Source organism: Eschscholzia californica, unplaced genomic scaffold, assembly GCF_041429995.1.
Source record: "Eschscholzia californica isolate CP2 unplaced genomic scaffold, dmEscCali1.0.p SCAF_2, whole genome shotgun sequence".
NCBI classification, from domain to species: Eukaryota; Viridiplantae; Streptophyta; class Magnoliopsida; order Ranunculales; family Papaveraceae; genus Eschscholzia; species Eschscholzia californica.
Window position 1 is genome coordinate 31241471 of NW_028238309.1, and position 16991 is coordinate 31258461.

The 16991-nt window shown below is 37.6% G+C and overlaps 1 protein-coding gene across 1 annotated transcript; it reads left to right on the top strand.

Moving 5' to 3' along the window:
* Positions 1–6633: 6633 nt before the first annotated feature.
* On the top strand, positions 6634–7587 carry LOC147557397 (uncharacterized). The gene has a single exon (XM_086658842.1). It carries the CDS (start codon positions 6634–6636, stop codon positions 7585–7587), a length of 954 nt encoding a protein of 317 aa, XP_086514968.1.
* The last annotated feature ends 9404 nt before the right edge of the window (positions 7588–16991 follow it).

Below are 16991 nucleotides of genomic sequence, written 5' to 3' on the forward strand. Positions count from 1 at the left end.
TTGACAATGTGAGGCGGTGCCTCAAGGCGGTAAAGAGGCGTAGCTTCAATATTATATATTTTAATATAGTTATAGTATGTTATTCTATTAATAATATATTTTATTGAATTTGTTTGCAGTATTATAGAAAACTAATTTTTTTTTATAGTTGAGTTAAAATTTATGAATGCTTTCGGTCACTTCTACCCATTTGACTTCTTCTAGATGTTAAAGAACAACAAAGAAAGTTACTACAACACCGAGGCGTAAGCTTCGATGCGGCCCACCTATATTTTGCCTCGAGGCGTACGCCTCGATGCACATCTTATGCGCCTTTTTAAACATTGATTACTTGAATACTATACAAGATTAGTATTTCTGATGCTCATTACAGTTGGATGATGTTTTTTAGCACGCCGAGTAGTACACGTAATTGTTGGTTTGGTATTCCGCAAATAAAGTTTTAGTATATCTACTTGGTATTCACGTGCAAATTTAGTATGATTACCTGTGTAGCATGTCCAAATTCAAATTGTAACTTTTGGTGATTGTACCGAGTAATGTGGATCAGACTTAGTATTTCAGACTTTTCTTTATACGCGTACTTACATATATTATTGTGCTGATAGTAGTATGTACTATTTGTATTTTGAATTGCTTTGTATATGAAATTTATAATTTGGATTGTTTGTGTATGGTATTAACATTTTTGACTGTTTTATCGTGTAAGTGGTGTTTTGTTTGTTGAGTTAAGTATACGTATCGAGTTATTTGGTGTGTTACTTATTTTACAATTAGTTTCTTGTGGGCGTAAATTATATTTTTATTATTGGATTTTGTAGTAGTATTTATAGCTCTTCAATGTTTCTTTGTTAGTCGATTACCTTTGTAAAAGCATGTACGGGATTAATATTCTTTCTATGTCTTTTTCGTTTCGAATATGTGTTATTGCATGAGTTTACAAACATAATCTTTGGTGTGCTTCCTTTAAATATATGTTGGTGTATTTGTTGGGTGGTTATGTTTTTGGGCTAGTACTTGCTGAATTGGCATGTCTAGGTAATGTTTTGCCTTTTAATTTTGTAGCCCTTTACCGTAGATTCAATTCAATTTACTGAACAAGACAAATGGTCTTTTTGTATGAATTAAATTTGTTTGTATTAGAATAATATTATTACATAGTACAATTAGTATGTAATAAATTTGTATTTTGGTGTACTTTTATGTATTTTTCTTATTGGTTAAGTAGTTTATACAAATCATACACAAAATTAGAATATCACCATGTGTGTTCGTATTGAATTAGAGTAGTATCTACAAAATTCGTGTTATGTTTTCTTATCAGAATGATTTTGTTTAGTGATTGTTAAAAGTTTCTTTTAGTTTACCGAATTAGTTTTTTTAGAAGTTGTCTGAGTTACGATGTGTAACTTGTCTGGATGGATGAGTATTTGATGTGCTACTATGATGTGTACTTCTAAAAATTAATATTTGATGTGCTTGTATTGAATGAGTGCAGTATTCACAAAATTAGTGTTATGTTTGTATGCTTCTGTACGTGCACAAGAATTATGTGTAATGTGTCGGAGTGTTCTGGTGTATTTGTGTTATTAGATGAGTTCATAATAATAATCATTTGGTGTCTTGTGTATTTATTTGATTGTTTGAGTTGTATAAATTAAATTATTATTTGAGTGTGCTTCGTCCTTATATCAATTGGTGTTTTTCTTGGGTGGTTGTGTTTTTGGTATACATATACTGTCGAGGTAATATTTTGCTCTTTCATTTTTAGTGATGTTTGATTCAATTTTGTTTACTGAACTGAATCATTTCTTTTCTAGCTATTACTTTGAGCAAGACGTCCTCAATAGATATAAGTACGAACTGAATCATTTAGTTTACTGAACTAAATCGTTTCGTTTACTGAACTGAAATATTTGTGTTATTAGATGAGCTTGCAAGATAATCCTTTTCTCTCTTTCGTGTTTATGTGATTCGTTGAGCTGTTTATAAATTGAGTTACTATTTTGGTGTGTTCTATTTTTATATAGGTTGGTGAAATCCAAGGTTTTTGGTGTGCTTCGTTTCTATTGTGTAGGTTTTGTTTGCCTTTTCGTTTTTGTAGTGATTTACTGTTTGATTACTGAATTGAATCAATATTTTTTAGCTATTGTTTTGAACAAGACAAATGGTCTTTTGTATGAATGACATTTGTGTGTTTAGGTGTGTTACAATGAATTCAAATCGAAGCTTTTGGTGATTGTACTGGGTAACATGTATCGAGTTAGTATTTCAGACTATATAAGATATATTTATAGCGGTGATTGTATAAATAGTAGTATTAGTATTTCATACTGCTTTGTGTGTGATATTAGTATTAGTATTTTGGATTTTTTTTATTGTCCCGAGTGTTTAGTCATTGATTGTAGACTTGAGTTGTAAGTATGGAGTTGGTCTGTTTTGTATTTTAGAAATAATCTTGAATTGATTTTAATATTAATTATCGGGGTAACTGTATGAAATAGTATTTTGTTTATATTGTACAATTAGACATTCTGTATTTTTGTAATCGGTTGAGTAGTTTATCCAAGATTAGTATTAGGATGTGTTGAAATTGTTGCGATTGTTTCAGTGTTATAAACACGATATTAAGTGAGCTCCATTAGTTTAGGCATATATTCAGCTAGGTTAGGGGACAAATTTGTTTCACAAACGAGGAGGCGGAGTTTTACTAACTTAGCTGGTTGAAACACACTTTTATATGAGACTTTAGATACTTTAAGAACCTTAAATATCGTCTTGTTTTAATTATTTTTTGAAAGGTCTCTGTCTTAATTTCATCTTGTTGCAGTCAGCATGTTGTGGTAACTATGCAAGCTGGAAAATTACCCCCCCATTGTTTGAGACATACAAACGATTATACTTATTATTGGGTCATTATTCTGAAAATCCATAATTATTTTTAACCAAGAAAATATAATTTAGGCTATTTGTTGAGTTTTCACCCTGTTAGTTTGTTATCCTTTTATATAGCTCCACTGATGAGTCATGAAAATGCCTCATCAGAATCTCTTAATTTGGGCTAGTTAGTCCGTTTCGAGCAATTACTTTGATGAATTGCTTGTTTCTCTTTCTCAGGGGTTTCTTACGGAGTTTAATCTGAAAGACGGATAAAACTGGGAGAAAGGCATACAAAGGGCATTTTGGTAATTTGGAGATTATTGTAGTCTGGTGATTAGGCCAATTTTGATGCTCGGATGAAAGTAGAGTCCAAGACGAATCCATCGGCGAAAGCGGAAGTGGAATCGGAGTCTAGATGCGAAAATTATAGCTAGTCAAGTGTGGGTCTTAATCTGTTGACCAAAGGTCAACCCGAATCCCTCTCGAGACACGTGGCGCAAGAGATGGAATCAGATCTAATGGTGCCAATAAGTCTCGGGATACTCTCGGGCGTAAAGGGTGTGTTTCGGGCTCTTTTTAGACGCACTAGACAGATCGACGGTTGTAGCTATTCCCGAACACATGGATCCATCTTAAGTGTTGTTGCAGCTTACTTAAAATACTGCCCGAAGCACTGAATCATCCGTATTTCCAGCAGAGACACGCTAACTTGGCCGTTTCATATATCCTTCCTTTCTTCTCAATCTCAACAGTAGAGATGGAGAACGTGAAGGTAAGGATTCTTTCCAAATAAAAAGGAAACCGAGAAGGGAAAGGAGCTGAACATGGACTCGATTGAGAGCTTATGGAAAGAGGATTTTGCTGAATCAAGAAAGCTGGAAATCAATGGAAAGAGAGAGATATGTATTTCTCTTTAAAACAGAAAGAAAAGGATGAAGATGGAAAGAAGATAGAAACCAAAAATAGAGAAGAAAACAGGAAGGGGGATCACGGTTTAAAGAGGGGAAGCTCACCTCGGTTTTGAGGACTATCTCTCACGGCTGAAACCAGAGGAGCATTAATCATCTCTTCTCCACGACTAAGAAGGATTTTCAGAGAGGGAGAGAGTCGACTATAAGATAAACAGAGAGTAGTGAGAGAAACAGGAAGAAAAAGAACAGCTCACGGCCATTGAAAGAGGAAGACCGAGAGCTAGAGAGAGAAAGTGAGAGTTTAAAGCTTTTCTTTTCTTTTCTTCTTCTTCTTTAATCCTTCTCTTTGTAAGAAAGAGGGGTTTATATTGAAAGAGTTAGAGAGAGAGAGCTGCTGATTTGTAGAGAGAGATAAATTGAATTAATTTTATAACTCCATTAAAACTCATATTTTCTTCTTCTTTCTTTACTGTTCCTGTTAGAGAGAGAAAGAGAGAGTTATATTATTGTATTAGAGAGATAAAGAGAAGTTTTAGAGTGAGAAAGAAGGAGAAAACAGTAGAGAGAGAGAAAAACCAGAGAAGGAAAATTATTTTCTCACCTGGAAATCGTTTCCGGGAAGATGAGAAAATAATTTTCCCTAAGGTTCTGTTTGGCTGCGCAGAAGCGAAAAAAGGTGTTTTCTTCTCCGAATCTTTTTCTTTCTTTAATGTTATTAATTTTTATCTCTCCCACCATGATTATGATCTCTTTAGTGATGAGTAGCTAATTTATCTAATCTAGGGTTTCGATGAAATTATGATTTTGTGTAAATTTTCACTTAATATCTTAGTACTTTGATAAGCAACTCATGCATTGATTTTCTATAAATTCTCATGATTTCTTCTTCATTTATGTTTCCGAGTTGATTAGTCATATTTAGATAATCTCTTTAATGGCCAATACTCCTTAGTTAATAGGTGAATGTTGAAAACGTGTGTAAATCTTTCATTACCTATGCTTCATAAGTCTTGATTCGTCATATTTAGGTTAAGTCCTTTAATGGAGAATACTTGATAGTTGATAGGCAATAGTTAGAGTCGTAGAAAATCAATCATAGTGAGCCATACACGATATAAGATTTAGGTCGATATTTATGCCTAGTTATAATGGATTCAAACCCTAGACTTCCATCCCACTGATTTACTCTCATCGTTATTAATTGCCCTCGTTATTTTAGTATTTTAGTATTCTATCACAAAATAAAAAAACCAATTTCAAAGAAAACCTTATTAGTCATAGGATTTAGAATAGATTAACTTAGTCTCTGAGGAACGAACCGGACTTACCGGAATTATCACTTGACGCCCGTATACTTGCGGGTGGTGACCTATTTAGGAAACTTTCTTCCTTGAGTTATAAAGGAGACAGATTTCATCACCGTTCTCTTGCCCAAATAGGTAACAACATTCACGATCCTAAACCTCACCTACAAACTAAAATTTGATTTAGACATCAGCCCCTAAGGTGACGAGCTCATAGGATCTTTGGAACAATTCAGGGACTTGATTTTTATTTGGGCATTCCTAAAGGGAAAGTTCACTCAACTCTTTATAAGGTCGCCTCGAGAAGAGGAAACGTTACCAGGTTGGACGGCTATCACAACGTTTATCGTTGGTCGTCTCCAAGAGTTGTTTGATCGTAGTACTTGGACGGAGTAACCCTCATAACAATTATAGTTCAAGCTTTGTAACGAAGTAGGAGCTGTCTAGATTTTTAAGGGAAATCTGACCAACTTGTCATTCGTCTAGATTTTGTTTAGGTTGCTTGGTGGAGTCAGACTGATTGTGTTTGCTTTCCTCTAGGGTCTTCGTAGTGATTCCTCGGTTTTCGATTTAAAAAAAAAAAGAAAAAAAAAGTTTTGTTGAGAATATCCTTGGTCATTGGGCTCTAGTTTATGCCCGATAGATATCGTGATAAGAGAGGTCGTTTCATCAGTAGAGAAACACATTTAAGTAATCTTTTAGCGAATCTCTCTTTGAGTGACACTATGGGTGAAAATCCAGACCAAGCCAGGGGCGGAAACCCACCTATGACACTCAGGGATTACATGAATCCTACTAGAAAAAGTCAACCATCAAGCATAAGGTTACCCCACTCCACGACTCACTTCCAGTTGAAGCCGAGCATTATTCAAATGCTCCCTACCTTCCGTGGGGTTGAGAACGAGAACCCCTACCACCATGTTAGGGATTTTGAAGAAATCTGTGGGACTATGAATCTCCCCAATATGCCTGATGAAATTTTGAGACTTAGGTTGTTCCCTTTCTCTTTAAAAGAGAAAGCAAAATCTTGGTTGTATGCCTTACAACCTCATTCCATTACTAAATGGGAAGAATTAAGCAATTTGTTCCTTCTGAAATTCTTCCCTAAACACAAAACTATCACTTTAAGGCAAAGTCTTAACAGTTTTGTGCAACAAGAAGGAGAGTCTCTCTATAACTATCTTGAGAGGTTCAAAGAACTTGAACTGCAGTGTCCACATCATGGTTTTGAAAAAATGAGACTAGTCCAGATTCTTTATGATGGACTAAATTATTCAACTACATCCATGGTAGAGTCATTCTGTAATGGCGGGTTTATCGGTAAGAGTGCTGATGATTGCATGGCCTTTTTAGAAGAATTAGCTGAGAAATCCCACCAATGGGAAACTTCTAGAGGACCTCCTACTAGGACAAATATTACTCCAGGTGGTATCTATAGAGTTGATGAGTCAGAACTTAAACTCGCCGCCATGGCTAGAAGAATAGAAGCCCTAGAGCTTGGTCAGCCTAAAGCATTCAGGGAGGATCCCACTCACATCATGAGTGTTGTAAATGAATCCACCTCTTATCCGTGCTCCGTCTGTGGAGACCCTTCTCATACAGGGAACAAGTGTACCTTGTTATTTGGTTATGATGAAAAAGAACAGGCCGATCTTATGGGCATTCAGAGAAGAGTCAATGTCTCCTGGGAGGATGAACTGACCTGGTTTATTGGTACCTTGGAGGGAAGTTTCCTAAAAAGGAGGTTAGGGGGTTTGGTTTTCACTACCTTCATTTCTCAGATTTGGAGGGAAAGAAATAGAAGGTTTTTCCAGCATGAGAGCAGACCAGCAACAACAGTTCTTAGGTTGATTATTAATGAAGTGAAGATTGCTCTGTCAGCTTGGAAGGGGAAAGTGGAATGCAACTCAGCAAATGCTGAACTCTTGAGCAGATGGAATATTGAGATGCCTATGATTGCTGTTTCTTACCAGAAACATGTTTGGAAACCTCCTCGAGAGGGCTGGTTTCTCATTAACTCAGACGGTGCCCTGGACTTGGATTCTGCTGGGTTTGGAGCAGTGATAAGGGACAGTAAGGGAGAGGTTCTGGCTGCAGCTGCTGGCTCAGCTACTAGAGATTCTGTCATTGTTCATGAACTCCAAGGGGTGGAACTTGGTCTGAAGTTAGCAGCAAAGCTAAACCTAAGGAAAGTGACCATTGCTACTGATTCATTGTATGCTTGTGGGTTGTTTTCGATTGGCAGTAAAGACCCTCCTTGGACTACTTGGTGGCTCTTCAACAGAATTAAGGCTCTTTGGAGTCGCTTTGAGGTTTGTGAGATTGTCCATGTGGTTCGAGAAATGAATCAAGCAGCTGACTGGCTCTCGAAGTTGAAACCGGGTCCTGATATTCTCGAGCTAGACCCCTCCTGGTTACCAAATGAGTTTGCTTTAATTCTTAAGCAGGATAAAGATGGTTATGTTAGACTTAGAAAGAAATATGTCGTGTAATTGTGTTTTGTTGTTTTTCTTTGTTAGTTTTTCCTTGTAAGGGTCAGGCCCGTTAATCCTGCTTACTAATGCAAAAAAAAAAAAAAAAGAACAGGCCAATTTTCTTTATCAAACCTCTAGGCCAGACAATCGTCAGAAGTATGATCCTTATTCCAACACGTACAATCCAGGTTGGAGAAATCATCCCAATTTCTCTTGGTACAAAGGTCAAAACCAGAGTCAACCTAGCAGTTCAATAAACCCTCCTGAGTTTAATGCCTCTAGGAATCCCTATACTCAGCCTAGTGCACAATATCCTCCGGAGAACAAGAACTCTCTAGAGGAGGCCTTCATAAAACTAGCTAATAGCCAAGTAGAGACCAACCAATCCTTGAATAGTCTGAAAATCCAGGTAGGTCAACTTTCAGAAGCCCTTAGCCAGAGGGAAAAGGGTATGTTTCCTAGTCAAACTGAGCAAAACCCAAAAGGTACACTAGGTAAACAACCAATGGATCAGGCCAATGCAGTAACCACCCTTAGAAGTGGTAGGGTAATTGACAATAAGGTAGGAGTTCCCGAAGATAGTGAACTAAACTCTGAGCAACCCACCTTACCAACTAGTGTCCCTCGTAAAGAACCTGAGAAGGCTCCTGAGTCTGAGGAACCACCTGTAGTGCCTGAGCCTTACATTCCTAGAGCCCCGTATCCTCAGCGTTTCGTAGAGCCAAAGAAAAAGTCTCAGTTCGAGGAGATAATGGAAATATTTAAACAAGTCAACATTAATATTCCATTACTAAATGCAATTAAACAGATCCCAGCTTATGCTAAGTTCCTTAAAGACCTATGTACTAGAAAGCGTAAGATGAATGTGCATAAGAAGGTTTTCTTAACTCAACAAGTGAGTTCTATCATCCAACAAAACCTTCCACCTAAGTACAAAGATCCAGGAAGCCCTACATTACCTTGCACTATAGGGGACCATAAGATCGAACGAGCTTTGTTAGATCTAGGTGCTAGTGTCAACCTTCTCCCTTACTCTGTGTACTTACAGTTAGGTTTAGGAGAAATAAAACCTACTTCTGTAGTTCTTCAGTTGGCAGATCGGTCTGTCAGGCGACCACGTGGCATAGTAGAGGATGTTCTGATAAAAGTTGGTGAGTTCATCTTTCCTATAGATTTCATCATCTTAGATACTGAACCAGTTCATGATACTCAGAGTCAAATCCCTGTCATTTTAGGTCGACCATTTTTAGCTACATCAAATGCTGTCATATACTGTAGAAGTGGTCTTTTAAGATTGTCATTTGGGAATATGACGGTGGAAATGAATATTTTTAATGCTGGACTCCATCCGGATGACATAGATGAGTTTAGTGGGTTGAACTTGGTAGAGTTATTAGTTCAAGATGGATTACCAACGACTCAGTCGAGAGATCCCTTAGAAACTCTATTAGCCCTTTTGAGCTTAGATGAGGAGAGTATTATTAATGAGATGGATAACATGTTGGAATCTAGCTCATGGTTGGTGTCTGAACCAATTACGTTGTCAATCATGGAGACACAATTCCCACCGTGTGAACCCATTGTTAATTCTGAGGAGACTTTTGTGCCCCTTTTGGAGGAGCAAAAAGTCGAGGTTGTGTTATCTCCGACGTCAACACCTTCATCCCATTTTCATGTGGATAAACTTGAGAGTCATTCCACAACCAAAGATGATGAGTCATGGCTACTTGACTTGTTGAATGAGACCATTAGCTCACTTGACTTAGGTGAAGATCTAGATGCCTTTAAGGACCCTGATTACATTGGGATAAGAGAGAGCATAGAAGGTTTATCTAAACCGACTTTTGAGGACTTAGAGTCGGATGGCCGGGTTATTCCTTTGGAACTACCCAACATACCTGTTTTGGAAACCGCTAGTCTAAGTATAGACGTCTTTGATAGTCCTCAAGATCCTCTTGCATTGTGTCCATCGGGAGCATGTTGGGAAGTTTGTGCAATCTCTCACTTGGTTTCTCCTCCCTACAGAGATCCTTTCTATCAGGACTATAGTTCTGCTAGTCCATTGCCAAACTTAACGACTTTATTGTCGTCTAAGTTTGGGGATTCTTACCTCATCACGATAGTCTCACAGGTACTGCAACATATTTACACAAGAGTGGGACTATCATTCACTAATCACTTCGTGTCTTGGGTAGATCCTCAGATGTTTCGCCTATTGGTTTATGGAGCTGTTTCTTAAGGTTGTTGAATCATCTGTTTCGTCTGGCTGAAGACGTTAAACTTAGCGCTTTCTGGGAGGCAACCCACGCTTAGGACTTCCGAATCAGGTAATATCCTTCCCTCATCCTATCATTTTTTACATAGTCTTCAGAACATTGAGGACAATGTTCGGTTTAAGTTTGGGGATAGGGGATTGAATTTTTAGTCCTTATTTCAAAAATTCAAAAGGGTTCAAAATTTTTCAAAATTTTATGTTTTTGGATTGAAAATGTGAGTCTAGTTGTTTTTGCTTGTTAATAGTTCTAGAGTTTAGTTGGTTGTACTACACTTTTGCTAAAGGTTTTTCCACGAATTTCGAGTCTTGAAGTTGTCTGTGCACTAGCCATGTGAGTGTTAGATAGGTGAAGAGTAGACTTTTCTAAGAGAACTTAATCGATCATTAGTGGAGACTTAACCTATGTGAGATTCTGAACCTTTCTTTTTGCTTTGAGTGACCTCTTCTGCGTTAACTCCGAGTAGAGTGAAGAGCTACTCAACCTCGCAACATTCATTAGAGCTCAGTTGATCTCTTGAGTTCAAATTTTACAACCACTAGGGATGTCATCAGGAAATAAACCTTTCTCTTGTAGTCTGGAAACTTGAAAACAGTGTCAACTAGAGGAAGATAGGAACCTCATCATTTAGAACCCTGAGAATAAGGCATGAAGCAAAGTAGAGAGAATTATACCCAAGGAAAGTGTTAAGAAAGTACTTTGTGTATTTTGAGTTTTATTACCAGAAGCGTATTCAAAAAAAAAAAAAAAAAAAGAGAAAAAGGAAAAGTGTTTGTTTAGTTGTGTTTGAGTATTCATCCCTTGAAGTAGTTCCTGAAGATTTGAAGATGTCGAGTTCTCAGGAGTTCTAGTCACATCATCATTAGTGTCTATCGACCTCTAGGAAGCATTGTTAGATAGTTGATCAGGTGAGAAGAGTTGGTTAGCTTCCCCATTCCGTATTAGTGGTTGTTTCCTTTCTATGAGATCCGTCGTTTACCAAAAATTTAGTCCGTCTTTTGTAATGTGTTGAGTTTTTTTCATGCTCATACTCGCACATTGAGTGAAACATTTCTGAGTGACTTGAATTTTTGAGTGTATGACCGTGAGGCAGTAGTCGAGGCGAAATGTATTGACAAGGTAATCGAGGTCTTGTCTGTTTGGAACCGAAATGATACTCGTATTGGCGGGTCATGTGCACTTTAGGTCTTGATTACTAGTGAAGGGATTTTTAGCATTTGTACGGTTTGGTCAACTTTGATTTCATTTCCATTAACTTTCGGAAACTTACCGGATGAACATTTTTAGTCCATACTATATTTAGACCCTTCTGCATTTTTGAAATTTTTGAATTTTGTGGGTATATTCACTGCAAACCCTCACGAGACAAAACTCGTCCTCTTGGGTAACCTAGAGGTTTAACGGCTTGTTGCACGTGCTAAGTGCAATCGTGAGTCCCTACGAAAGTGGCGAAATGGGTGTAGTTTTATTTTTCTGTTTTGCTCGAGGACTAGCAAAATCTAAGTTTGGGGATGTTTGATGAGTCATGAAAATGCCTCATCAGAATCTCTTAATTTGGGCTAGTTAGTTCGTTTCGAGCAATTACTTTGATGAATTGCTTGTTTCTCTTTCTCAGGGGTTTCTTACGGAGTTTAATCTGAAAGACGGATAAAACTGGGAGAAAGGCATACAAAGGGCATTTTGGTAATTTGGAGATTATTGTAGTCTGGTGATTAGGCCAATTTTGATGCTCGGATGAAAGTAGAGTCCAAGACGAATCCATCGGCGAAAGCGGAAGTGGAATCGGAGTCCAGATGCGAAAATTATAGCTAATCAAGTGTGGGTCTTAATCTGTTGACCAAAGGTCAACCCGAATCCCTCTCGAGACATGTGGCGCAAGAGATGGAATCAGATCTAATGGTGCCAATAAGTCTCGGGATACTCTCGGGCGTAAAGGGTGTGTTTCGGGCTCTTTTTAGACGCACTAGACAGATCAACGGTTGTAGCTATTCCCGAACACATGGATCCATCTTAAGTGTTGTTGCAGCTTACTTAAAATACTGCCCGAAGCACTGAATCATCCGTATTTCCAGCAGAGACACGCTGACTTGGCCGTTTCATATATCCTTCCTTACTTCTCAATCTCAACAGTAGAGATGGAGAACGTGAAGGTAAGGATTCTTTCCAAATAAAAAGGAAACCGAGAAGGGAAAGGAGCTGAACATGGACTCGATTGAGAGCTTATGGAAAGAGGATTTTGCTGAATCAAAAAAGCTGGAAATCAATGGAAAGAGAGAGATATGTATTTCTCTTTAAAACAGAAAGAAAAGGATGAAGATGGAAAGAAGATAGAAACCAAAAATAGAGAAGAAAACAGGAAGGGGGATCACGGTTTAAAGAGGGGAAGCTCACCTCGGTTTTGAGGACTATCTCTCACGGCTGAAACCAGAGGAGCATTAATCATCTCTTCTCCACGACTAAGAAGGATTTTCAGAGAGGGAGAGAGTCGACTATAAGATAAACAGAGAGTAGTGAGAGAAACAGGAAGAAAAAGAACAGCTCACGGCCATTGAAAGAGGAAGACCGAGAGCTAGAGAGAGAAAGTGAGAGTTTAAAGCTTTTCTTTTCTTTTCTTCTTCTTCTTTAATCCTTCTCTTTGTAAGAAAGAGGGGTTTATATTGAAAGAGTTAGAGAGAGAGAGCTGCTGATTTGTAGAGAGAGAGAAATTGAATTAATTTTATATAACTCCATTAAAACTCATATTTTCTTCTTCTTTCTTTACTGATCCTGTTAGAGAGAGAAAGAGAGAGTTATATTATTGTATTAGAGAGATAAAGAGAAGTTTTAGAGTGAGAAAGAAGGAGAAAACAGTAGAGAGAGAGAAAAACCAGAGAAGGAAAATTATTTTCTCACCTGAAAATCGTTTCCGGGATTATGAGAAAATGATTTTCCCTAAGGTTCTGTTTGGCTGCGCAGAAGCGAAAAAAAAGCGAAAAAAGGTGTTTTCTTCTCCGAATCTTTTTCTTTCTTTAATGTTATTAATTTTTATCTCTCCCACCATGATTATGATCTCTTTAGTGATGAGTAGCTAATTTATCTAATCTAGGGTTTCGATGAAATTATGATTTTGTGTAAATTTTCACTTAATATCTTAGTACTTTGATAAGCAACTCATGCATTGATTTTCTATAAATTCTCATGATTTCTTCTTCATTTATGTTTTCGAGTTGATTAGTCATATTTAGATAATCTCTTTAATGGCCAATACTCCTTAGTTAATAGGTGAATGTTGAAAACGTGTGTAAATCTTTCATTACCTATGCTTCATAAGTCTTGATTCGTCATATTTAGGTTAAGTCCTTTAATGGAGAATACTTGATAGTTGATAGGCAATAGTTAGAGTCGTAGAAAATCAATCATAGTGAGCCATACACGATATAAGATTTAGGTCGATATTTATGCCTAGTTATAATGGATTCAAACCCTAGACTTCCATCCCACTGATTTACTCTCATCGTTATTAATTGCCCTCGTTATTTTAGTATTTTAGTATTCTATCACAAAATAAAAAAACCAATTTCAAAGAAAACCTTATTAGTCATAGGATTTAGAATAGATTAACTTAGTCTCTGAGGAACGAACCGGACTTACCGGAATTATCACTTGACGCCCGTATACTTGCGGGTGGTGACCTATTTAGGAAACTTTCTAGGCCCATCATCCACCATAGTTGTGTGTCATTACCATGTTTCTCTTTTATCTTCCCATAATGCGGATACAGTGATACGTAGAGCTAGAACGTTGGAGTTCATTAAACCAATCCCTTGTTGTATATAAAGCATTGATGGTTTTGATTGTATACTATTTGTCGTATTTCATCCTAGCAGTTTTCGATAGGAGTCTAACTGAAATAGGCATTGGGCATTGGTTAATGATCTCCATTTGTGTTTGTATGCTTCTGTACGTGCACACGAATTATGTGTAATGTGTCGGAGTGTTCTGGTGTATTTGTGTTATTAGAAGAGTTCATAATAATAATCTTTAGGTGTCTTGTGTATTTATTTGATTGTTTGAGTTGTATATAAATTAAATTATTAATTGAGTGTGCTTCGTACTTATATCAATTGGTGTTTTTCTTGGGTGGTTGTGTTTTTGGTCTGCATATACTGTCGAGGTATTATTTTGCTCTTCCATTTGTAGTCGTGTTTGATTTAATTTTGTTTACTGAACTGAATCATTTGTTTTCTAGCTATTATTTTGAGCAAGACATCCTCAATAGATATAAGTACGAACTGAATCATTTCGTTTACTGAACTGAAATATTTGCGTTATTAGATGAGCTTGCAAGATAATCCTTTTTTGTCTTTCGTGTTTATGTGATTGGTTGAGTTGTTTATAAATTGAGTTACTATTTTGGTGTGTCTTATTTTTATGTAGGTTGGTGAAATCCATGGTTTTTGCTGTGCTTCGTTTCTATTGTCTAGGTTATGTTTGCCTTTTCGTTTTTGTAGTGCTTTACTATTTGATTACTGAATTGAATCAATATTTTTTTAGCTATTGTTTTGAACAAGACAAATGGTCTTTTGTATGAATGACATTTGTGTGTTTAGGTGTGTTACAATGAATTTAAATCGAAGCTTTTGGTGATTGTACTGGGTAATATGTATCGAGTTAAGGTTGTCCTCTCTCACCTTACTTGTTTGTGATGGTGATGGAAGTGTTTGCTGGTCTTATTCATAAAGAGAGGGTGGTTGGTGACTTTCAATTGCATCCTAAATGTAAAAATCCTGTTGTTACTCATCTTTGTTTTGCAGACGACCTTATGATTTTCATGAAGGGAGATGTTGCTTCTGCTGTTGCTCTTAAAAGAGTTCTGGATGGCTTGCTCTTGGGCACTGGGTTGGCTGCCAACTGTAATAAAAGCTGTGTTTTTGGCTGGATTAGGGGAGCAGCTGAAGTTGGATTTGCTGGGGATTTTAGGGTTCCAGGAAGGGGTTCTGCTTATCAGGTATCTTGGCTTGCCTCTTCTGTCCACAAGGTTGTCTTTCTCTGATTGCTTACCCTTGATTCAGAAAATATTAAGAAGGGTACACTCCTGGAAAGCTAGGTTTTTAACCTTTGCTGATAGGCTTCTTTTGGTGAATGTGGTTTTGAATAGTGTGCTGATATTCTGGCTCTCTGTGTTTGTCTTACCTAAAAGGGTTTACAATGAGATTAATAAAAATTTTAGTAAATTCCTTTGGACTGGGATTGACTTAGGCTCTAAAAGAGCCAATGTTAATTGGAAGTTGGTCTGTCTGCCTAAGGTTGAAGGTGGTTTTGGGTTGAGGAATATTGAAGTTCTTAATCAGGCCATGAACATGAGACATATTTGGGAGGTTGTGACCAGCAAGAACACTCTTTGGGTTAAGTGGGTCCAAAAGCATCTTATTAGAGATAAAGTCTTTTGGATCATGGATGCACCTAAAGACTGTTCTTGGTGCTGGAGGAAAATTCTTGCTGGTAGGGCTAAGGCTTAGGAATTTTGACTCCATATTATTGGGATTGGTGAAGACACTTTGTTCTAGACTGATCACTGACATCCTCTTGGGGTGTTATATGAGCTTTTTGAAGAGCACCACAGATATAGTTCCTTCCTCAGCATTAATACTAAAGTAGCAGGGTTTATTAGGGATGGAGCTTGGTATGTGCCTAGATTCCTTCAGCCTATTCCTAATGTAGTATTCTCAAGACTTCATGAGGTGGTTGTGCAAAGCATGAATCAGGACAGGAAGGTTTGTAGAGTGAGCTCTCATGGGGTATACCTATGAAGCTATTAGGCCTAAGAGCCAGGCTGTAGTTTGGCATTCTCTTGTTTGGTATTCTCAATATGTGCCTAAGCATAGCTTCATTTCTTGGCTTGCTCTCAACAATGGGTTGAAAACTAGGGGCAGATTGAGCTCTTGGGGAATGCAGATTGATGTTTCTTGTGGTATATGTGGCCTTAGCATTGAGACAGAAAGCCATCTTTTTTCCAGCTGCAACTTTTCTCGAGACCTCTGGCACAGGCTTCTTGCTGATCTTGGTTTTGTTTGGACTGGGTTTAATTCTCTTAAGGATGCAGTTCATTGGTGCAGTAGACATTTTCATGGTGAGTCTGTCCTGGCTAGAGTTGGTCGGCTGGTATTTAATGCAGTCATTTACCACATTTGGCAAGAAAGGAACAATAGAGTGTTCAGGCAGAAGTCTCTCTGTCCTGCTGACTTAGCTAATATTATTTGGGATGAAGTTAGAACTACTGCTTGGAAGGGGAGGCTAGAGGACAATATGCAGAATTTTGTTGCTATTGAGAGGTTGAATTTGAATGTTAGCTTATCTAAACCTAAGGTCAGGGGTTATAAATGGTCTCCTCCTCCCCTTGGCTGGATTCTTGTTAGTTCAGATGGGTCTCTTGATGCTAGTTCTGCTGGGTTTGGTGCCATTGTGAGGAATGACTTGGGTGTTGCTCGCCTCATGGGAGTTGCTACTGCTGTCCCTGCTACCATCCTAGTTCATGAGCTTTAAGGAGTTGAGTTGGGGCTTGGGTTGGCTAAGCAAGTGCATAGTGATTATGTGTGGGTGGCAACTGATTCTATGGCTGTGGTCTATTTGCTTTCTGATTTTGAGAAGTTGCCTCCTTGGGTAGCTTGGTCTGTGTGGATGAGCATTAAGAAGTTGAGGGTTGGGTTCAAGGAATGTCATGTGAAGCATGTAGTTAGGGAAGTGAATCAGAGTGCTGACTTCCTAGCTAAGTTGAAGCCTGCTGCTAAGATAATTTTGGATGCTAATAGCATGCCTCCTGAGTTAGGGAAGATTATCAAAGAAGATAGAGAGGGTAGAATCAGAATGAGAAAGTCTTGGACTTAATAGTTTCTTGTTTCTTGTTTTAGTTCCTTTGTTGCTTTTTAGCTTTGTTTTTGCTGTTCAGGGTATGGCCCTTTAAACCTAGCTCATCAATGCAAAAAAAAAAAATGTATCGAGTTAGTAATTCAGACTATATAGATATATTTATAGCGGCGATTGTATAAGGAGTAGTATTAGTATTTTATACTGCTTTGTATGTGATATTAATATTTTATACTGCTTTGTGTGTGATATTAGTATTAGTATTTTGGATTTTTTTATTGTGCCGAGTGTAGTCCTTTGATTGTA

Bases quoted from the DNA above. Each gene is read 5' to 3' on its own strand.
- LOC147557397 (XM_086658842.1), top strand. From the start codon at position 6,634: ATGAGTGTTGTAAATGAATCCACCTCTTATCCGTGCTCCGTCTGTGGA.